This window comes from Brachycentrus maculatus, unplaced genomic scaffold, assembly GCF_059751285.1.
Source record: "Brachycentrus maculatus isolate JH-2025_06_01 unplaced genomic scaffold, ASM5975128v1 h1tg000229l, whole genome shotgun sequence".
Classification (NCBI taxonomy): Eukaryota; Metazoa; Arthropoda; class Insecta; order Trichoptera; family Brachycentridae; genus Brachycentrus; species Brachycentrus maculatus.
Window position 1 is genome coordinate 491248 of NW_028280980.1, and position 24491 is coordinate 515738.

General features: G+C 32.2%; 1 protein-coding gene across 3 annotated transcripts in view; it reads left to right on the forward strand.

Moving 5' to 3' along the window:
• The window catches only part of LOC148306713 (uncharacterized), a 52925-nt gene extending 29455 nt beyond the window's left edge, over positions 1–23470 (forward strand). For 2 of the 3 annotated variants that reach the window (XM_088264517.1, XM_088264518.1), the window contains exons 2-7: positions 9086–9246; positions 10967–11071; positions 14514–14828; positions 15418–15632; positions 17426–17516; positions 23076–23470. In XM_088264517.1, the coding sequence (XP_088120643.1) occupies positions 9094–9246; positions 10967–11071; positions 14514–14828; positions 15418–15632; positions 17426–17516; positions 23076–23315 (1119 nt within the window). In that variant the 5' untranslated portion in view covers positions 9086–9093 and the 3' untranslated portion in view covers positions 23316–23470. Of the gene's footprint in view, positions 1–9085; positions 9247–10966; positions 11072–14513; positions 15054–15417; positions 15633–17425; positions 17517–23075 lie in introns of all 3 variants that reach the window. The other variant, XM_088264516.1, reaches the window with a different exon arrangement.
• The last annotated feature ends 1021 nt before the right edge of the window (positions 23471–24491 follow it).

Here is a 24491-nt window from a genome sequence, read left to right on the forward strand (position 1 = left end):
TAATCTTACAACGTAAATCTAATTAGATATGTGTTTTTTCTTCTCCTCATTTTAACAAAAAAATCTTCTTTATCTTCTTCCTCTGACCCTTATCTGCACGCAAAGGTGTATAGGGCACTGCATCAAATTAATGAAATGTTAGTTGATCCTTATTCCTATGAAAGAAAGGTGACCAGTCCTACGCTAAAAATATTAGTCAAGGGTAATTTTGAATTAATATAGGAGTAAAAAAACACTCATGTTTATTTAAGCCCTCCTGGGAATCGAACCCTTTAGCTTGGCAGTCAAGTAGGCTAACTATTAAACTACGGAGGTGGACTTTAAAATATATAATTACATTATTTTTATTTAAATATTACTATGTACATTTTGTTCGGAGTGTGGACAAGGCCTAGGAGGAGGAAATCTAAAAGATCATTTTATAGCAATACTCTTCCAAGGTAAAATAGCTATCACAAAATTAAGTCAATCCTGATTATTGTAATGCGTTTACCCATGGCAATACATGTTTAAAAAATCGTTCTAGTCAAAAAAAATCTTAAAATATGGTACTTTAACATAAAAAAGATACTCACTTTTATTTTTAGTTTAATTTTTAATTTTTTTGAGTGAGTTTCTCGCGCTCTGACCCTTATTATTACTTAAATGGTGTATAAGGCACTGTATTCTATATAAACAGTGTTATTTTGATTAACTACACAAAGGAAAGATCCTTGCGGTCCATGTACCATTTCAAAATAATTAAAAAAAGGAAAATAAAAATACTAAAAATAAACGTTGATTATTTATATAGCGCCATTTCCGTAAAATACTACCTCAAGGGTGCTTGGTTCGTTGTGCGAGTCGCGTAATGGACGAACAGAAAGTTCGTTGTGCGCAGCGTTCGTTGTGCGAGGCATCACTGTATTTTAACGTATTTCTTTCGCGGCATTATGAACTTGTTGGTCGTTCAACCGAGATTGCGGGAAATTTTACGAAGGTTCAATGGAATTACTCGAAGCACCGGAGTAATTGAAACACTGAAGCAATTATTGCGAGATTCTTCGAATTCTCTTTGCCGCCGATATAGTCAATATGACGACACTTCACTTGTTGGGGACACCTGATTTGGATATTGATTTTATCAGCAATATCGAATCATAGTCATCATAAAGAATTAAGCTGAGACTATATATATATATATTATATATATATATATATATATATATATATATATATATATATATATATATATATATATATATATATATATATATATATATATATATATATATATATATATATATATATATATATATATATATATATATATATATATATATATATATATATATATATATATATATATATATATATATATATATATATATATATATATATATATATATATATATATATATATATATATATATATATATATTCGAATTCTCTTTGCCGCCGATATAGTCAATATGACGACACTTCACTTGTTGGGGACACCTGATTTGGATATTGATTTTATCAGCAATATCGAATCATAGTCATCATAAAGAATTAAGCTGAGACTATATATATATATTATATATATATATATATATATATATATATATATATATATATATATATATATATATATATATATATATATATATATATATATATATATATATATATATATATATATATATATATATATATATATATATATATATATATATATATATATATATATATATATATATATATATATATATATATATATATATATATACACCCCTGGACAAAAAAATTTACTAGTCCTCAAAAAAACAAAATTGACACATAATGAATTATTCTTGATATTTAATTAGTTTTTTTTGTATTGTTTAACATATGTGATGACTACTCGTTACTTCAAGGTTAAAATGAAAGATCTTACTCATGAATTGTACTCAGAAATTGCCATTATATACCAGGTATCAGATTATCCGAACCTTAGAGACCCATAACGGTTCATTTATGGTCGAGTGTTTGTGATGGAGTAATAAAAGACATGTAATTTTTTAATTCATATTTAAGAAGAAGGTTCTAATCGCTTTATTTTAAATTAAGGTATTTTACATTTAAACATATTTATAACATTTAAAAATATTTAATACTTAGTGAAATCACCTTTATTTTTTATAACATGTAAAATTCTATTATTTAACGAAGCGTAAAGCGAATCTTAAATTTCTGATGTTATTTCTTCTTCCTAAACTTGAATCAAGTTTTTTTCAATTCCTCAATGTTTTTTTATTTTTTTTTCCCAACTTTTTTTTTCATAATCGCCCATAAATTTTCTATCGGGTTCAAATCAGGACTATTCCCGGGCCACGTCAACGATTTTAAGCCGATTTTATCCTTGTATTCAATGATCTGTAAGAAAAACAATAAATTATTTATCAAGTGGTCTTCAAAGTGCATTAAAAAATAAATATTTGTACTCACAGTGCGGGCTCTATGGCACGGCGCCAAATCGTCCTGAAAAATCGGGTCCGCGGTATACTGCGTAATGTCCTCGATTGTTGGAATAAGATGGTTTTTCAACACTTTTTTGTACTGGATGGCATTCATCGTACCCTGTATAAAATTTAGATGTCCCAAACCGTACGCTGTCATGCACCCTCAAATCATGACGTAGGGTGAATGTTTAACGGTTCGAGTGACGCACGACGGATGGTTTCTTTCCCCAAGTTATCATCGAACTATCTTTCTGCCATCTGGACCAAAAAGGTTGAATTTTGATTCATCGGAGAAAATAACATTTTGCCAATCCTCCAAGGTCCAATTCTGGTGCTCCTTCGCCCAATCCAGTCTAGCCTTCTGCATTTTGTTCGTCAGTAATGGTTTCTTTGCGGGACTTCGTGCTTGGAAACCATGCTCCAACAGCCGCCTGGACACTGTTTTTACTGAAAATATTGATTAGCTAGTAGACTGCACCTCTGCGTGTATTTTAAGTGCCGTTAAAAATCGATCGCGCATAACAATTTTTTTTATTAAGCGATCATCTCGGGCAGATGTCGCGCGCCCCCATCCGCTTCCTTTTTTCCGTTCTATGGATCCAGTTTCTTGAAATTTTTTAAATAAAAACCTCACTGCACCTTCTGAATACCCAACTCGACGAGATATTTTACAATTGGATATGTCTTGTTGCGACAATGTGATTATTTTGGATTTTATCGCAATCGACATTTGCTTTGCACTTTCCATGATTGTTGTGTTATGTTCCCTAAAACGAGGGTAAAACAAAATTGTTGAGACAAAATAAAATGTAAATATTGTAGAAAGGTGACACAAAGTGTCTTTAATTTATTGAACAAAAGAAAGAGGTATCGATAAAGGATTTCTTAGAAAAAGAGTTCAGTAAAGTCAAGGCGTGCGGTAGCAAGTAAACTCGTAAATTTTTTTGTCCTGCGGTGTATATATATATATATATATATATATATATATATATATATATATATATATATATATATATATATATATATACGTTACTGCTTTATAAAATTACTTAAAGCAGAAAGAGAATCAGTTTTTTTTTTTAATAATTCCTCATGTATAGTAGATTTTATTGGGAAATTAGGAAATAAATTTACATATTTTTCACGAAAGTTTATGCTAACAAAATCATCCCTGACGGAGCTTTACTAGAAAAATGCACTTAATTTTTTCAATTGAAGCATATACACAACTTTTATTGATGTGGTTGTCAATCATGGGTAAAATATTGTATCACATTATCATAATTATAGGTCGTAATCTTTGTAATTTAACAAATTTCCATATTGAAATATCAATAGATTTTTTAAATTTACCACTTTGTATATTTACCACTTTTTCTTAAAGTCTATTTTGAAACGCGTTTCCATGCATTTTCGCATCATTTTCAAACATAGTATAAAATAATGCGAAATACATCGAAACACGTGTCACAATAGATTTTAAGAAATAGTGGTATTTACCAAGTAAAACTTAAATTATAAATTGAAAGATATTACCACAATGTGAATGCCGAATCGATTAATAAAATAAATAGAGTTCCTTATCTATGTCGAGATATCAACAAAAATCTTGAATAACGTTGGCGTTTGACAAGAGGAGTGCTTTAATAAATTAGTAACTTTATTAAGATAATCAATTCTCGGTTATTTATTGAGTATTAATAATCAACAAGTTTAATTAACACAATAATTACACCCGCCTAGACTCCCCAATAAAGTAGATAATCCTGTTTGTATCAATCGCATATGATAAGACCTGTTACAGTGATTGCAGTAATACCGAGTATTGCAAGCATTGGCGCAAAATCCGCCTTCTGACTGTTTATTGTATGTAAGAAATCGATTCAAGTTTATTCGGTAAAATTTTCATAAGACCTACTCGTATTGCAGTTTCACATTTAATATAAATTTCGTAATTGCAACAAATGCAGTATAAACCATTGCTTATTATCCAAACTTAAACTATCACCCAAGCAATCAATCCTGTAGATTGAATGCAATTTTATAACTGCATTTCAAGTCAAATTTTTACACTGATGCCTCGGATAACGTACTTAATTCGTTCCAAGAGCAAATTCGTTCTATGAAATGCGTTTTCCCATAGCTCTTTCTTTGCGTATGGCATTTGGCAAGAATTAAAGAGTTCTCTGGACCCTAGGGGTGCGTCACGGGCATAGGTCCAGACTCTCCATCAACTTGACCGCTTGAAGGTATTTAACGCCGGGAGAGTGTCTTCTAGTCAGGTACTCCCCTACTATAAGCCGGACAGTCTGGTTCTCTGCGCCAAATTATTCATACAACTATACATGTTTTTAAAAAAAAACATCCCATAGCATAACATGCGGTATATATAAATAAAGATACTCAAGTTTTTTTTTAGTTAGAATCTAATTTTGGAGACTTGAGCGGTCAAATCCTATTGTTCCGTCTTTTGCTTCTTGTCTGCTGGCTTTTTATTAAAAAAAAACTTTCCAATGTTGTTTGTTTTTCCCTCTTCTTCAACATCTGCCGGAAATAACGGGCAAGGGTGTCATTATAGAGATGTTTGATCCTTTTTTTTCATTAATTGATTCGGCAGTCACTTTGTGGTAAAATCTATCCATTTTTAATTAATGTTTTACAAGTGATAATCTATCCATTTTTAATAAAAGGTTTTTAAAAGTGGTATTTACTAAGTAAAACATTAATTAAAAATGTTTGATCCTGTTGGCCTCAGCTGAGTTTGGATAGTGACTGTTGGTAAACTCCTCAACCTCTCCCCATTTGACCAGGATGTTTTTGATGTCAGCAGTTGAGATTGATTTGTTTGCTCTTCCTCGTTGTTAGATGAAGCTTCCCTTTGAACTTCATCATGTTGCTGGACTAGAGCACTTCAGTTGTCAAATATTCTAAGTATTCTTCAATAAGCTCCTCCACATCCTGATTCTTCCGTGCAAAATTATAGTCCATTGTGTGAAGCGAGTTTCGTTGTGTGAGTCGCGTAATGGACGAACAGAAATTTCGTTAAGCGAGGCATCACTGCATTTTAATGATTCATAAAACAGCACATTTATGCATTGTAAACGTTAATAAGTTAAATTATGTTACGTTATTAAACATTTATTAAGAATCAAGTCGTAAATCGCATCGTATTTCTCGGTTGTAAAACTGGTATTGATTATTTTTGCACAATACTAATTTCTTGGTTTTCTAAATTTTATGGACTATTGGGACCTTCGGTTGAAGTTTATGTTTGTTGCAACCATGCGTCTGTTTTGCTTTTTTTTCAACATAATTACGAAAAAACTAATAACAAGTTTATATATTTAGTCTTTTTCAAACTTGACTAAGTAACTAACTGGTTACTTAGTCAAGTTTACGCCGGTTCTACGCTGAGGTAGGCAGAGAGGATAGAACGCAACACCGCTTAGTTATTTATACATACATTATTCGCCCCATTCATATTCATCTATTTCCTCATACATCCTTCTTACCCTTATCTGCGGCCAATGGTGCATAGGGTACTGCATCGTATATAATCGGTGTTATTCTGATCATTAAATATTTGAATAAAATATGAACAGCCCAGCGCTTCAGGTACCACTCCGTGGTGATATTAAATAAATATTACAATAAATAAATAAACACACGCTAAAATCTCAACATAGGTGAAGAAGAATATGCAGATCTAAGTATTTACAGAGCTTATGACCTATCACGCTGGTTTGAACCAGCCTATGATACGTCATAACCGGAGAAACCCAGATTTGTGAACAAGGATTTTGACACACCCAAAAGTTGTCAGTAAAAAAACAATTCTATTTTATTTTGAGCCCTCTGGGAATTGAGCTCGGGACGTCCAGTATGGTAGCCAAACTTTCCACTTCCATTAGAATATGATTTGTTGAAATAAAGTTAATTATCGATAGTTTATTGTTCTAATTATTTCGATATTCTATTACCTACTTTAGACATGTATCATTGCGTGTCTAATATGTATGATAACACGCGTTCACGGTCTGATTGTCTAAAAAATACAAATAAAATGAAAACTTCCGAAAGTTATTCATTATCATGTTTCGCTTCTAAAATGGCTTCCCTAAATCATTCTCTGATTGTTGGCCAAGAATTTCCGCTAGTAATAATTAATGGTCCAAGGTACGTGAATCCGAACAATTTAACATAACATAGACTACATTGCCTTGTGTGTTACTACATTACATATGCAGAAATAGTGCATACGATAATATTTATTTACTAAAACACGCATCTCCGTAGTTAATTGCAACCGATTTCCGATTTAGTATAACTACATAATTGAATAACCTACATCCTTTCTTGAATAATTTAGATCGATATCCGATTAAATGCCGTAATAAGTTACAATAACATCTGTTTACGCACGGAAGTGATTAATTATTTTACGTGCGTATGTAAAATTTAGATGATATATGTGTTTACATAAAATTATCATTAATAATTTGAGATCGACGATTTACAAGTTTTTGTTTATTTACGGAAAATCTTTTTAAAAATAAGTTTTTATTTTATTTTTTGGGCTATGTATCCAAAAAAATACAAAATCTTTCAATTCCACTTTATTTTAAAATATACAATGATATATAGTATACATAATGTGACGTAACTAATGTAGTGTAAAGTAATCCATACTATGTATGAACTGTATTACCAATTTCTCAGCTTATCCGAACTTTTCCAAATCCGAACAGGCCACAGGCCAACAAGTTCGGAATTCCGGGGTTCCACTATATAGTGTATATTACAAAAAATTATTAATGTTTTTATATGAAAATAACTCCTGTGATTGGAGATAATCCAGATTTGTGAACAAGTATTTCGACACACTCAAAATGTTGTATGTTACATAAATTTGAATATTCTCTTTTTTTATACCCAAGTGACAATAACCTCAGACACTTTTTGCGGGTTGAAATAATTTATTCATATTTGTGATTCATGTACGCAAATTAATTTTCTTTGAATAATTAACATTTTTTTATAAACATTTAATTGCCTGGTACCTACCTACCTTGCAAGTAAAATTTCCGCATTGATTAACACGGTGTTTGGCGTTGATCTGATAGTTGATTGCAGGCGAGGTGATCAGTCCAGCACTAGATTCTTTTGTCTAGGAACGGAGACATAACCCTTTTATAAAACGTTAAATGGTTTCCCAGAAAATGCTGTGTTATGTCAGAAAACTAATACACGAGACCCACTTCTAGTGTATGAAATATGTATTCGCATGTGTCTTAAAAGGTTTAGTATCCACGAATACAAGTTTGAAATAGGTATTTCGTCTTGTAAGAGAAATTGTAAATTAATTAATAACATAATTATGTTATCTTAATTATTCTCACTGTATTATTTTTTGACATCTCATCAAAGATGAAGAAGAATATGGAAGTCTGGGCATTTACGGGGCTTACGACCGTCATAGGCTGGTTTAAGTGATCACTTTACACACGTGTAACATTCACCAATTCTACCCATTATTGACAACCACACTACTCAAATTCTTGGAAGTTCTATATATATGAACCAATTTAGAAACCTTGTTCATGAATCACTAGAACTTCACTAGAGACATCTATTGGTGAGATGTAAAGAATTGTATTCTCATTGTAATTAAATTTGCGTCTATAACAATATAATATTTATCCCAGAAGCCAATGAACTATTGGCGTTAGCAGACTTGTACAAAACTCGTTTAAAAAGGGCAAAATTACACTTTTAAAACCTAGTAATCATTAATTTTCCCCTTTATATATCACTCCTAGATCACTTTTAAACAATGATTCACACTTTGAAAAAATAACCTGAAATTCGTAAAACAATTGTAAAAAGTTTTTAAAATTGAAACTAAAAGAAAAAGAGCTTTTCATAAAAGGATAATGGAAGTGGATAGGTCTGAAATATAGACGTATCACACGGCCAAGTCGCATTTCATTGCATGTCATAAACGGCACGGGATAACTCAATCTGAGCACATTATTGTAATTTGTAATTATGTGTTTCATATTGAATTTTTGGTTAATATATCCAAAATTTTGAATATATTACGCAACAATTCAATTTGGAATTCTACCAACTGTCTGCAGTTACAATAAATGAATGATGTGTTAGATGAAATAAAATTAATTTACAAAATTATCGCTTTATTCCAGTATGAATTTTCAAAAATAAAATCAGTATTATCTTTTCAAAATTAGCAGGGCTTTTTTTAAACAAATAAGGTCCCGGAACTCACTTCATATCAAGCTTTTTACTAAAAAAAATATTTTTAATATAAATGAAATATTCATTAAAATAACATATTTTGTCATTTTGATTTTGAATTGTATAAATGTAGATTGTAATTACATAAACGCAAACATTGTTTCGTCTGATTGATTTTGAAGATTAAAAAAAATGTCCTTGAAAAAAGGTGCCGGAACGCCGTTCCACCTCGTTACATGGGGAATAAAACCCCTGTGAATCAGTATAAGATTTCTTGACTACTGAATGATACTATGCCCCATATAACGAACACAAATTCCAATATTCTTATAACTTGTTTAATAAGTATGATTATTTTCTTTTAGATCCAAATATGGCGAATCTTAGTATGACGCTGAGGCTTGCCGTACTGGTCAGCTTGGCAGCTTACTGCGCCGCCATTCCAGTTCCTGAACCAAACCCCTCCCCCAGTTTGGACGATAGGCCTGAAATTATAGAAATCATCGCACCAGCACAATCTGCACAGGTAAACATAAATATTATACTTATATTTTACTCTCGGATTACTAGGAATCCGATTATTAACATTGTAGGTTTCTTTTTCTTGATGGGAGTTGGATTTATTATTTACCTTGGTTTTTATGTACACTGTGCCGTTCAAAGATAATTAATTAGGGTAGGCAGTAGAGGTAGGTAGTAAGAGTACATCTATATATATATATATATATATATATATATATATATATATATATATATATATATATATATATATATATATATATATATATATATATATAAATATATATATATATATGTATATATACATATACATACATATATATATATATATATATATATATATATATATATATATATATGTATATATATATATATATATATATATATATATATATATATATATATATATATATATATATATATATATATATATATATATATATATATATATATTTAAATTATGATATTGAAACGTTTTTTTTAATGATTTAATATTTCTATAACCGCTGTAACACAATGTTCTGTATGTTGTAATAATCGTAAGTTTTAACTTATTCGTTGGCAATCACCATTCATTTTATGATTCAGGAAGGCAATTTGCGAGTTTTAACTCGAAATAGCTAAATATTTAGCTGATAAATAATATCTGTGTGTCTTGTAGACTTTCTCTTCAGACAATTGTATTTTGGTAGAATAATCGAATCAAATAATAAAGATTAAATTTAAGTAATACACGTAATCTTACTATTACAGAAGAATTTGTTTTTATGAAGGCTATTGCAATTTACAGATCATTTTTCAACGTTTCTAAGGCACAACCTTAAAAATTATATTAAGCTTTACATATGGTGTTTGAAAATGATGCTGAATGCATCAAAACACGTGTCACGATAGATTTAAACAAAAAGTAATATTCACCGAATAAATTTTAAATTAAAAATGGATAGAGATATTATATTAATGACTGACGAATCAATTAATGAAGTGATTTATCTCTCCAATTTCTAATCGAATTTATTTAAACCCAAATATTAAGGTATTTTTACTGATAAATTTACATGATCATTTACGATTTATTCAAAAAAAATTCATCATCTTCATAAATAATTACAACTTACAATTTACAATAATGTGCCCTCGCAGTTTTCCTGTGCCGAGGGTACATTTTACAATACTTATTAATAAAACTACAGTAAAAGAATTTTTTAATGATATGCAATCAAATACTACATATATGGCCGAATGATACGATATATTTCAGATCTATTTACCTCCATTATCCATTTTTTTATATTTATGTTATGCTTAGTTTTGTTATTTAATGACTTTATGGATAATAAAAGCAGGCTGTACAAGTTTATTGCATAATAATAAAGTGTTTTTTATTCTTTGATGTGTTTCTGTGTTATGGATTTTGTAGTTGTATGTACGTTACCATAAAGTGTGTTTTTTGTGCTTTGCTGTGCTGGGAAATGCTTTCTTGTATTTGTGATAATTATTCTAAAATTGATATTTAAGGATTGTCAAAACACATAGTTGTATAATTTATTGATTTGGCATTATTTTTGTGGAATGACATGTTTATTATTAAAAATTAAACGCTTATTTCGACACCTACAGAAGTTTTTGAAACTAGTCGTGCGAAATAAAACTCAATTCGATGTCTCATATAAGTTTTAATTTTCAAATGAGTTTTTGATTAATAAAACCATATTGCCTTGTTTCAGGAAACGTTGGACTCGCTGAATCTGGGCGAGCCAAATGCCGAACAGAGTGAGAGAAATAAAAGGACCATTGGCATCCTCCGACAACTATTCCCTAATCTATCCCAGGTATACCAACAGTAGGACACATTCAACATATAAATAATTATACATTGTAACTTTAAAAAATTAGCTTTGTTATAAAATCAGTGCATATCTTACTATGACATTAATTATATAATAGCATCGACCCGATTCAAGGAAGTCAGTTATTCTCAACATTAATTATTTCATACGGGACATTATAATTAAGTTACGATAAGATATAAAGTGATTTAATAACGTAGTTTGTTTTTAAAATAAAATAAAAAAATTCAGTTAGTCTTTCTAAATTAAATCATATTTAAATTCCGAAATGAATTAATAATTTCAGGAGTAAAATATCCGATCGAATTAAAAATCGTGTTTTCAGGCATTTTGGATCTTTGGTTCGTATCTTGTATACATCCAAATAAAAGGGTCGTTGCTAAATAAAAGCTTTCTCAATCCAACATAGATGGCTGCTGTGAACTTATATGTACTATGTCATGAGATTGGTCATATATCTATGAGTTCCAAAAACTTGAGTACTGTGGTTATCAATCATGGTGAATGACACATCGCTCACTCTTTTCAACAACGTCATATATCAAAAATATTCAATTTTTAGTTGTGCATTTTTTCGGAATGCCCAGAAAATTAACTATATCCCAGCAAAAGAGGCATATTTTTAACTTAATATTTACCTGCTACAGGGCAGAAAGTGTTGTTTTTGCATTTTGAATTAATTATTTTTTTAAATAAACTAAATGTTTTTCAAATGGAGAAAAAACCTTCAGGTTTTATCTCAAAAGATCTGTTGCACAGCGAAAAGTTCAATAAGTGGCTTGATTTTTTATACATTTCATTTTATTCTTAAACATTAAAAAAGATTTCCTGAAAAATCTAGTTTTTTGATATATGACGTTGTTGAAAGGAGTGAGCGACATGTTTAAAGTGATGCCAGTTCATAAGGCCTGTGAATGAATAAGATTTCCACATTTGCCTTCATCTGTTTAATTTGACAAAATTTATTTTGAATTTGTTGAATATAAATGAAAAGATAATAATAATTTCGCCAAGTAAAAACTATTCGTAAAAAATATGAACTGTAGATTTTTAACCTATCATTTTTATTTTTAATGTTTTTTGGCCAAAGGGGATAAATTATTGGTATGATTGATGAATGTTTGCCAATAAACGGCGATCGTCGATTGGAGTGTGAAAAGTAGTTTTCCTTCAGAAACTCAATGTACACCGAAGAAAACGTACCTGTGCGAAGTTATTATCGCCTGGTACTTTGTCCTCTATAACTGGTTATGCCAATAGAATATTTCTCCTCGTGAAAAACGCCTCGATGTGAAAAAATATTCTTTGTTGTAAATGCTGTTCCCATTTTGTTTATGTATGCATAATTTAAATTTATTTCTTCTTCTTACAGTGATCTTAATGCAATATTATTTTATGTGTATTATTTTCAATACGTTTGAAGTTTTATAACATGTACTGCTTTATGAATTAACATTTATAATAATGCTTAGAAAATTCTAACACACGTAGCTATTAGATGAAAATACATGATGTACTGACGACAAATCATGTAGTATTCATAGCTTTTGAAATATTGCCTTATTTTTTTAATGATTAAGAAATAATTTATGTCTAGTGATTTCAATGTGCCTATATGTATGTTAAACCGACTCCTCGCTTGGAGGTCATCCCGTTTAACGACCCTTCACACTTACGACTATACTACGCCATGTGAGAACTATTAACCCTTACTGGTCCAATGACGAATTCAATTTAATTCAATTCAATTTATTCAATAAAAAAAAATATATATACATAACAAACAATATTCAAGGCTTATATATTAAAAGTAAGCAATAAGACTTAAAGGTGTAGAATAATCCCGCTTCGGAAAACTCCTTCGGACACATGGAACAGATCAATATCCAATGTGATATTGTTCAACATAGCGGTAGCTCTTCCTACAGGCATAACCATCGGCAGGTTGGTCCTGTGTATAGGAATGTGAAACAATTTATGCCGACGCTATCTTAGGTAACTATCGGGAACATACAGACCAATGCTCTGGATAATTTCAGGATTATCGATCATACCGCGCAACAATCGATAAATAAAAATCGATGTCGAATTGAGATTCGACATCGATTTTTTCCTCTTGGGTCCCATGTCGGATGTTATTCGACATTTTTTTCATCATTAGTATTACATATATATAAATTCCAAGCTTACAATTTTGTCACTCGTATCTATTACAACAGTATGTGGAGCACAGGACTTTCTTTTTCCCATTGGAATGTAACTGTCTACCTAGATTTTTTATTTTTATTTGGGGAACCGGAAAGGGTTAAGTATCAGGGTCCCATGAGATAACAGACTATATTATAAGAGCTACCTCTCTTACACAAATTGAACAGCCATACTGATGATGTCAGAAGTTTGTTCAACTTAACTCAGTTGATCGCACAGAACTTAGTCGCTAACTGATGATTAGCTGTATTAAATGAATTCTACTAAAATTCTCGAAAATATATCCCCTCGAGTGTCTTGTATCCAGAAATTAGTTATCCATGAATCAGGAACCATTCGATAATTTGTGTCACGAATCACGCATTTTAACTCACCCATTCTAAGACTTCGTCTCGCAAGTAATCAATATATCTACTGTAGTAAGTTTATTCCATTAGAGTACATGTATTTAAGAGAAAACATAGGGACCTCATAATTGATTGAATTTCTTAAATATTTTTTGCTATTTTGTACCCATTTATAGTTTTTTCTATGCACGAGTACTATGTATATGTTTATTTTATATGCATATTTTATATTATATTATCTTGTAAAAGCCTTGTTATAGGCTAAATCAATCGTATGTCTTAATTTTAACATATGTATATGTTTTTTATATCAATATTCCTAATAGCTAGTAGATACACATAAATGACTTCACGTATGCATATGGCAGACAATCCGATATTTTCAGAATTGCAACCTGGCAACCATGGGTGTAGTGAGAATTGCTAACCTCGCCTCATAGGCGCCGTGGCGCAGTCGGGTAGACGCTTTACGCAGTCGCGCCACGTTACTATTCCGTAAAATTTCCAATTAAAATTCAATTATAAAATTAAAAATTAAAATTAAAATTGCATCAATGTCGCTTCACCTTGAGCCGCTATGATTAGTTGTTAACAAAAATAACGAAAACAAGCGACGGATTTACATATAAGAAAGACAGAATGGTTTCAGCTTCTTTGATGTGTGACAATGAACAGATCCCCGCGAAATGGAGAATCCCCCCAAAAGATAGAGACAAAACGGATCCTGTGCCATATGCATTTGTGAAAACATTAGCCCGTATGTAGAAGCATAAATAACATCAGCTTTAGATAATGTTCTTTTGCATACAAGAACCGAGAATGTTCCAATCCCGGAAATAGGTGGTCAAAAATGTATAATTATGTTCTAGATAATAGATCAAAAAATACAGCAGATTGTCAGCTTCCTGTTCCGAACTGTAGGCAGATCATTGCTGAGCGGAGCACTCGGTGGCAACCGGGGAACATCCGGCGTCGGGGGAGCCAGCGGTACTTCCTCGTCAGACGATGACGATGATGATGATGATGATGACGATGACGCGGGCACCAGAGTGTCAGTCGACTTGCCAACCTTCGCGCCAGGCACGGCCAGTGACGACAGCGACGAAGTGGATTCTAGTTCCGCTGCAGTTGGAAGCCGCAGTGGCCTAGACGACGCAAGCACGGCATCTCCGCAAGACAATGAGGTGCAACCGAGTAACCTTGAAGCATCATCCGATACATCGAACTCCTCTAATTCACCAGAAACCTCATCCGCATCGCCGGTCTCGGCGGAGATCGTTTCTCCTTCGACCGAATCTGATCTTTCTTCCACTGAATCTTTTCCTTCACCGACCACGACAGAATCCGATATCACCCGATCCGCTAGCGAGTCCACTAGCGCCCCGGAACTGCTCCCGAGCACCACTCCGGTAATTGCACAACTCTTCCGCTGCCGCACTGACGCATGACGACCCGCGACAGACCGCTAATCTCGCACTTCGGCAAACGCGACAGCCGGAGGAGGACCGCGACAAAACAACTCAAAAATTTACTTTCTTACAGACTGACTGACGACACCTTTCGGCCATTACATCTTCACGACCACCTAACGGGCAGACCGAAAGTACATCATGACACGTACGAGGATCTGCGACGGCATTCATAGACGTGAAGCGAAACTCCAGCGAACTGGACCGCCGGCATGTCTCCATCTGCGTTACTAACAATCATTTAACCCGGTTTCTAGTGGCCGCCTTGCTCTCGCGTGGTCTTTCAGCACTTGGTGATTTGCAGGCTACGTCGGCCGTGAACGCCGACGAGAACCAACTGTCGGAGGCGGAGTCGCAGCAGTCCGAGGTGAGGGTGCAGTTCACGGAGCCCGAGGGCGAGGCCAAGTCGGAGGCCAAGGAGGGCAACCCGGACCAGGAGGGAGCCGCGTCGGACAATGGGGCCATCGATGAACTCTCTTTGGACGACGTCGACGTCTCAGACGAAAACAGAAATAAAAGGTTTTTTCTTGACTATTTTTTCCAGATACTTTGTGGCACATATAAAAAAACTTAAAATTAGAAGTTTTTTTACAACATGGACATGTTCATCCCTAAAGATGACAAAGTTTTTGTCGAAACCGTTCGGAGAAAAGTATCAAAAATAAAAGCGGTTAAAAACAAAATTCTAATTTTATTTTATAAAGAAATTAAAGGTCTTTTATAATGTTAAAATGATAAAGCTAAACGGATTTAAACTATAAAATTTTGTATTAATTGTTATCATTATTTTCTATTATTATTTTATTTGTAAATAAAAATAATACTTGACACTGGCAGAAACATCCTTTCACTGGGTGACTGCTAAATAAATAATTTTAAAAAAAGGTCTCTTCATCATAACACACTTATTCCAATTTTTCGTTTACTCAAAAAGCTTTATTGCTATCATTTTTAATTCATATAAAATTCATTATTTCAATACATATACAAAAATGTACATAATCGACGGAATAAAATAATTGCCTACATCAGGGAGTTAATCACAAACATCACGTGGGGTGTTATAAACTACATATATGACCGTGAATGAGTCCCAAATACTCGTACCTAGGTCCTTCTGACGTCCAATCTGATCCGAAATCGTCACCTAAATGCAGAATTATTCAAAGTTGCATACAATTCAATTTCGTTTTCATTATGTTTTGTGTTCTTTATGCAGGAGATTTTGTCGCACAGAAAGTTCTCAACTAACGTAAATAGATATTCAAACATTATGAATTTAAATATCCAAAAGATACTATTAAATTATTAAAAAACTCACTTTCAAAAATTTAATCGACTCCCTTAAACTCCCTTATACTGCTGTAGTAGAGTTATAAGGGAGTCAATTAAACTTTTAAAATACATGGTAGTAGTGTACTACTATGTACTACCATCACGCCGTTTCTGCAGGAGTAGGCCGAGAGAATGGAGTGCCATACTCTTCTGTCCTGACATACACTACCAGCATCTTTCATATTGATAAATCTAGTCATACATGCCCTCCAATTCCGTAGACTTTTGACACCGCCAGATTTTAGATTCTGATTGATCTGATTCCCTAATAAAATGTCCTTATATGCAAATGAGATAGTTCTCCATACCGGTGACAAAATCATAAATATCAATTCATATTATTTTTTGACATCTCAATATACAATAGATAAAGAAGTACCTTGTGACATTCTTCATCTATGCTGAGATATCAAAAAATAATATGAAAAATAACTCCTTGAATTGGAGATAATCCAGATTTTTGAAGTAGTATTTGGACACGCTCAAAATGTTGTTAATATCAATTCATATATTAAATACTATTGGGGGTCAAAACACCTAAAATAATAAGAAGAAAATGACATATCGCTCACTCCTTTCAACAACGACATAAATCAAAAAACTTGATTTTCAGGAGATCATTTTTAAAGTTTAAAAATATAATGAAATGTATTAAAAATTGAACTTTTTACTATGCAACAGATCTTTTTAAGTAAAACCTTAAGTAAAACTTTTCCATTTGAAAAATATTTAGTATATTTAAAAAAAAATACCTTTTCTTCAAAATGCAAAAACAAAACTTTCTGTCCTGTAGCGGGTAAATATTAAGTTAAAAATATGCCGCATTTGCTGGGATATAGTACATTTTCTGGACATTCTGAAAACATGCACAACTGAAAATTTATGATTTTTGATATATGACGTTGTCGAAAGGAGTGAGCGATGAACAAAACTTAGTCGGTCCATTTAATTAATAAACTATGATTTTTTATTCCTAGATTTTTAAGTTTCGGATCAGGAGACAGCTCGGGAGCAGCTAGCGGAGGCTCCGGCGGGGGATCAGGAAACTTCTTGTTTGACATCATCAGGGTAAATATATTTTTTACATCTTTTATCATTATCAATAACATTTATATTTTTTAAAAATCACAAATCTACTCAATTTTCCAAACATTCCTTTCGACCAAATAATACTTTCTATTGACAATCTACATACAACTGTACCAATTTTACTGACCTGTACTTCATTTATCTTGCCTTTTCAATACTATTTCATTTATATTTTGTCCCAATTTACTCGTATAAACAGGTTTACTTATAGAATTTTACTAATCATAAAATACCTCGATAATATAATAAAAATTACATTATTTTTTCTAAGAAACTAATTACTTTTGTTCTAATCTCACTGTTTTACATACACTTTTTTGTTAAATAACTCCTTTACTTCTAAGTGGTTAGAAAACTAAATGGAATATTGTTTAATATCAATAGTAATTTGTATTTTAAATAATCTTATATTTTTACACTACTTCTTTATTCTCTACATCCCAGTTTTTTTTTCAATATTTTTAGTTTTAATTATTAAAAAATATTCATTAGATATACCCGTATATACACAATTTTTTGAACTGTGGTTTGCCATTACACAAAACTTTTATTTTTGTTTTATTCAACTTTAAATTTATATCCTAAAAAATATTTACCCGCCTCCCGTAGTAGTATGGCAATGCTGGAGATTCCGGGTTCGATTTCCGGGAGAGTAAAAACAAATATTGGTGATTATCAACTCTATTATTTATTTAATATCATCCTTGACTGTTACCTGAAGCACAGGACTGGTCTTCTTGACTTTGTGTAATAAACGATTGTTACTCTTGATTAAGGTAATACTGCATCGATAATACCTTGATGAAGGTAATACTGCATCGATACTATCCAATGCCCTATATACCTTTTGTATCGGGATAACTATGTTTGCTTTCAAAACCACATTTCATATTTATTTTGAATTTTATAATATATAGTATCCAGTCTGATGAAGTTGCTAATGACAAAACCCAGTCACTAGTCAAATAAAATATAAGTGGAATACACTGTAGTTTTTTTATTATATTTATAAAACGCAGTTCCACCAAAAGATGTCAGTATTGTATTTATTAGTATTTGAATTGTGTTTTTTAAATATGAAATTTAAAAATATAAAAAAAAATTAAAAATTATTAGTATTCAATGTTCAATTAGCACTGATAAAAATATCAAATCCCTTCAAAGCTTAGTCGTACTGAAAAACTTGGCGATGTTAATATTGTTTATTTGTACCTGTCTATATATGGCCCAAAATAAAATACTTCCGTTAAAATAGCCCATCAACATGACATTTTCATAAAGTCCGCTAATATATTGATGCCGTTATAACAATTTAAATTCTATACAGTTAAAACCAAAACCCAACCTAACCTAAGCTAACATTTCTATAGAGCGGATTAATCCGTTTCAACGGGGCTGTTTTAACCGGGGATATTTTGAATATGGGCTATTTTGACAGGACTCTTTGGACGAGTCACAATAAGAGGTAGTTGATATTATTGGCGGACAATGTGTGGTGACGTGTGGGTTGTTTGGCAGCGGCCAGCAGAGAGTATGGCGCGAGCCGCGGGACAAGCGTTCCGGATACTGACCGGGACCGACTCCATAGGACTTGGCATCACAGCGTCCCATACGGCCGTACGTGACCTCCCAAACCCTCAAAACACCACCAAGGTGGTACTACACACTTTGACGCAACACTCCTTATCTCATCTGTCACCAAATCCCGAGCAGCAAGCAGACTGCTATGCGTCACTTGACTGTACACTCTTTACATACATCACTTGACTAGAAGTATTTTATTTGTATTTTTATTACTCACAAAATACTTAAATTTCATACTGTTTCTGTGAGTCTAACCGGCTCATTATATAAAAAAAATATCAAATTGTGGTTGAGTGGGTTCGAACCCAGAAACTCTTACTCAAGAGTCCGCAACACTCACCACGGGACCACAACCCGACACTCATTTCTTTACCTCTCTTTATCATTCATCATTCACTTTGTGTAACACCACTTAAAACTCTACTTCATGGCTACTGGTATCGGATTATCATCCATCATCAGATCAAATGCATTTGATCTGATGATGAAATAATTATTCCTTAACCAATAGTCGTGAAGTAGTGCTTTTAAGTGGTATTACACAAAGTGAACGATGAATGATAAGGAGAGTGTTATATTACTATAAAAGTTAACAATGCTTTTAATATACAAAATAAATTTATTTACCAATTATGTCTACCTCCATAGAGTTATAGATAGCGCGTTAAGTTACCGTAATGAAGGTCCCGGGTTTGATTCTCAGGGAGGTCAAAATTAATATACGTAACTATTTTTTTTACTTTCATATTTATTTTATATCACCCTTGACTGATACCTGTAACACAGGACTGATCTAAAGATTAAGACTGGACCCGTGTATAATTAACGATAAAGTCAATATTGCGTTGATCTGATGCAGTGACCTACGCAATATTGAGTGCAGATAAAGGTTAGAAGAAGAAGAATAATTTAATTACACACAGACTTGTATCACTTCACTAAATAACTTTTTACACGCATGCATCAATTTACTTCTTTTTTTTACCCCTATCCGCACACAATACATGTGTAAACGCACGGTGATCAAATCTGCCTCGGGTACGAATCCAAATTAATCTCAAAAAAATATTACAGTGAAAAATAAGTTTTATTTATCTTGAACCCCTACCAAAAACCCGCGGCCATAAGCATGGTAGCCAAATACTCTAACCGCTACACTATGGAAACAGATTCACACTCACTTTACTGAACAACTCATATTACTGAAAAAGTTATATCATTAATTAAAACAAGCAAACCACATAAACTGAATATTTTTCTACGCTCTTCTTTTAAGTCTACCGATTACTTTCTACTCTTATAATTACTTCTTCGCAGTATATCCGTTAAATATCAACTTTTCATATAACATAAGTTGGAACATATTACTTAATATACAAAATATGACACCCGTATACATAAATCAATTTTCACGTTTTTCCAAGCTCGGTCAAAAGATTTTCTCTAAAATGATAATTTAATGTCTTGTTTATCCATATCGCTCACTCCTTTCAAAAATGTCATATATCAAAAATCGTCAATTTCCATTTGTGCATGTTTTCGGAATGCCTATAAAATGTACAGCAAAAGAGGCATATTTTAAACATAATATTTTTCAAATGGAGAAAAAACCTTCAGGTTTTACCTAAAAAGATCTGGTGCACATTAAATAGTTCAATAAGTGGCCTGATATTTATTTTTAACACATTGTATTTTATTTTTAAACTTTAAGAGCATTCTCCTGAAAAATCAAGTTTTTTTTAAATTATTTGTTATTATTATTTGTTCTTAAAAGGAGTGAGCGATATTTTTATTTCATTTAATTAATATCTATTCTACTTACAATACTATACACCAAGTGACGCATGCATGAGGCTATTCAAATAAGTATATCTGATTTCAGAAAATACCAGGGGTCTGAAAAATCAGTTATATTTTGTTTTCAACGTAGGGATTGCACATTCACAAATAGTCAGTATTATAGTTTGAGTAATGCACTCCAAATTCTTATTAGAAATCATTAGTGCGGTTAGTTGTATTCTAGTGTAAAAAAAAGTTATATTTATTAACAATGTAATTGCGCCTTGAAATATAGGTTTATCAAAAGTAAAAATATAAAAATATGTCTTTGAAACATCATTTAAAAAGTAATATACATTTATCTCAATCATATTCCTAACAAAGAAATATTATTTGTATTTCGCACACCATTTTTTTTTATTAATCTTCCAGTATTTTGTATGCACTAGTAGAAATCCTTTTGCACTCAAATCATTTGGAGTGATGAATACCTTTATAGCCCAACTGTTCCTACATCCTTCTTCCAGACATTGTACATTGACTACCTTTAAACAGTACTTAGAAAAATCATTTTCATTCTCGACTTCTAACTCTTGGACATTTGCTGTATTTTGTAATATTTGAACATGACAGACATAACGTGTATGTAGTTTTGGGTCTTCATAACATGATTTAGGATGACTGAAATTAATTTTATTTATTCTTGCTGTCTTTTGGGCTGCTATAACATGATGTAATGTGGTCTTGCAATTGATCAATAATTGTGTATATAATATTATTAAGAATGTCTTTTTTCTCTCCTATAGTACCAACTGTTTCTCCTGTATTTCCTTTAGCATATAGCAGTAATATCCTAAACCCTGAGGTCCTTCTCAAGAATCAACAGTGAATTGAATTCTGAAGAATCTTTAGTCCAGATGTAACAAGTTAATTAATTTTTTATACTTATGAACAAGCACTATCTGCTCTCTAATTTTAACTGGCTGTATTAGGTTCAAACATTAACCGGTTTTACAAGTGTTTTTGGTTGGTTCAAGATACTGCTTCTCAGCAATAAGTCCGCTAATGGTCATATATGGTCATATTCTATAATAGCAGTTTAATAAATAAATCAAATTGCCTTGAGTCTGTATAATTGAGTTAATACTGTGTCAATTTGATGTAGTGCACTATGCACCGCCGCGTTTTGATAACGACCACAAAAAATGAATTAATATATTCATATCATTTGAGTTAATACGAATATGAGTATGCAAACCTGAGTGTTATAGCCATTACTGCTATTCTACTCTTCCTACCTATTATTCCTACTCCATTTCCAAACCCACATAGCAATAATGTCCTCATCAAATATAATCTTCTTCTAGAATCTGACTTGAAGAAGTGATCACATTGCTTTCATATAATTAATGATCAAGTGAACACCATGTCGATTCGATGCAGTACCCTTTGCACCACCTGGGTTCAGATAGGTGTCGAAGAAAAAAGAGCATGTATAGTCACTGAACAGCCCAAACGACAGCAAGCCATAATTTATATCAACTGCAATAATATGTGAAGATTGATAGGATCGATATTGACTTGTACTGCTACATAAATTGGAATGAACTTCTTTCTGTGCTTTTATTTGTTTATTTTTATTAATTGGCAGTTTTTACATACTAGCTAATTAGCCAAATTTACAAGTGAAGTGTACCGAGCATCGCATTCAAATAATAGTAAGAGTTGACATCTTAAAAGGAATGTCATTAAAAGATATTGATCTAAAAGCCATTGCTAAAAAAAGGGTACAACTTGGAAAAGATTGGAACTATAACCAATTTATTATTATATCAAATTGTGGTAGAGTGGGTTCAAACCCAGAAACTCTGACTCTTAAAAGTCTGCGACATTAACCACGGGACCACAACCCGACAACATTTTACGGCAACACCAAATTATCAACTTTTGTTGATATTGGTGATGGAATTGGAATAATAAAACAAATTTAAAATCATTAGATACAATATTAATTTCTAAATTATGAAAGTCATCTAAAAAAAATATGTTTTTGTATTTCTGATGACAGATTAGCGAGTGAGCACTTTATATCAAATAAATACATATTATTGGAGTCGAATAAAAAGCCTGGAGATTAGATAAAGATATTGATTTTGAATGAATGATACATTGCAGTTGGTAGCCGGATCCGGAGGCACAGAACAGAGTGACGAGCAAGCCAACGCTCCCGCCGACGGAGATACAGCCGGGAAGGCCGACGGCTTCACGGAAGGAATTCCCGGACCCGTCACGCGTCTGTTCATCATCGCCAACCGCGGGATATCCAACCTCATCCAAGACCTCATCCTCAGACTGGCCCAGACTTCAGAGAGGATAGTCAACTTCAAGGCGCGCCTCATCACATCCATCATTTAGATAATTTAAAATCACCAATATCATTAGTCAGGTATTTTTCCAGTGGACAACGAGTGCTTGTTAAAAAAACATTTCCGAAAATAAATTGGTATAATTTTTTTGATAATCGAAGATTACATATTTTGTACATTTTGTAAATAAACACATTACAAATATTTAAAATGTTACTTACCTGACATTCATAATCGTTATATATTTTTAGAAAATGACAAGTTTTTCATATCTTCAGAGATTGTGCGATTGAAAGAGCACAGTCGAATACTTATTTATTTATCTTGCCACAGTGGAATATATATGTATGTAATATTACTAGAGCTCTCCGCTTGAAAACTCACAAGAATTGCTCAAATATTTCTAGGACTAGTCTAGAATATTATTAGACTTTAAATAATTATGTTATTTGGAAACGAGGCGTCACTCTTGCATCAAAGTATTGAATAATTCTGTGACTTATTATTTTAATAGTTCAATGTACTTTAACGCATAAACTTGACAATCATACTACCGATTTCTGTTTCGACAACTTGCATAACCATCCTAGGTCTTAAAATAAATCCTTCGCTTTGTAGTAAAAGGCTTTCTTTCTAATGTGGCATAAAAATTCCTACAAGTCTTCTTATTTATTTTTTCCATTTGATATTGTATGAAATTTTCTACCAACTAAAAAAATTGTTATAGATAAATTATGTAAATATGTAATTATTTTTTTCTAAATAAAAAAATATTAAAATTATTTGCGTTGAGTTATTTCATCCTTGGTTGAATTCATAATATTTGAAGTGTGTCCAAATCTATGTTCACAAATTCTAGGTTAACACACTTTGGAGGAAGATGACCAAAACATCATGGGTCGTAAGGAAGTCCAACGAAAAGGTGTTGCAGGACGTAAAAGAAAGAAGAGAGCTTATAAATCATATTTTGAAGAGGAAGGCCAAGCTAATAGGGCACTCAATTAGACATAGCACCTTTCTTAGCAACATCTTCGAAGGAAGAATCTTGGGAAAACGAACAAGAGGCCGCCCAAGAACTTCATACTTCCAGGATTTGAAGCGGCTCATGGACGTCTCCTCCTATTCGCAGCTCAAGAGGATGGCGACTGACAGAGACAAGTGGCTGACACAACAAGGCGCTGCCTTTAGAAGATGATGATGACACTAAGGACAGGAAAGGTATTTC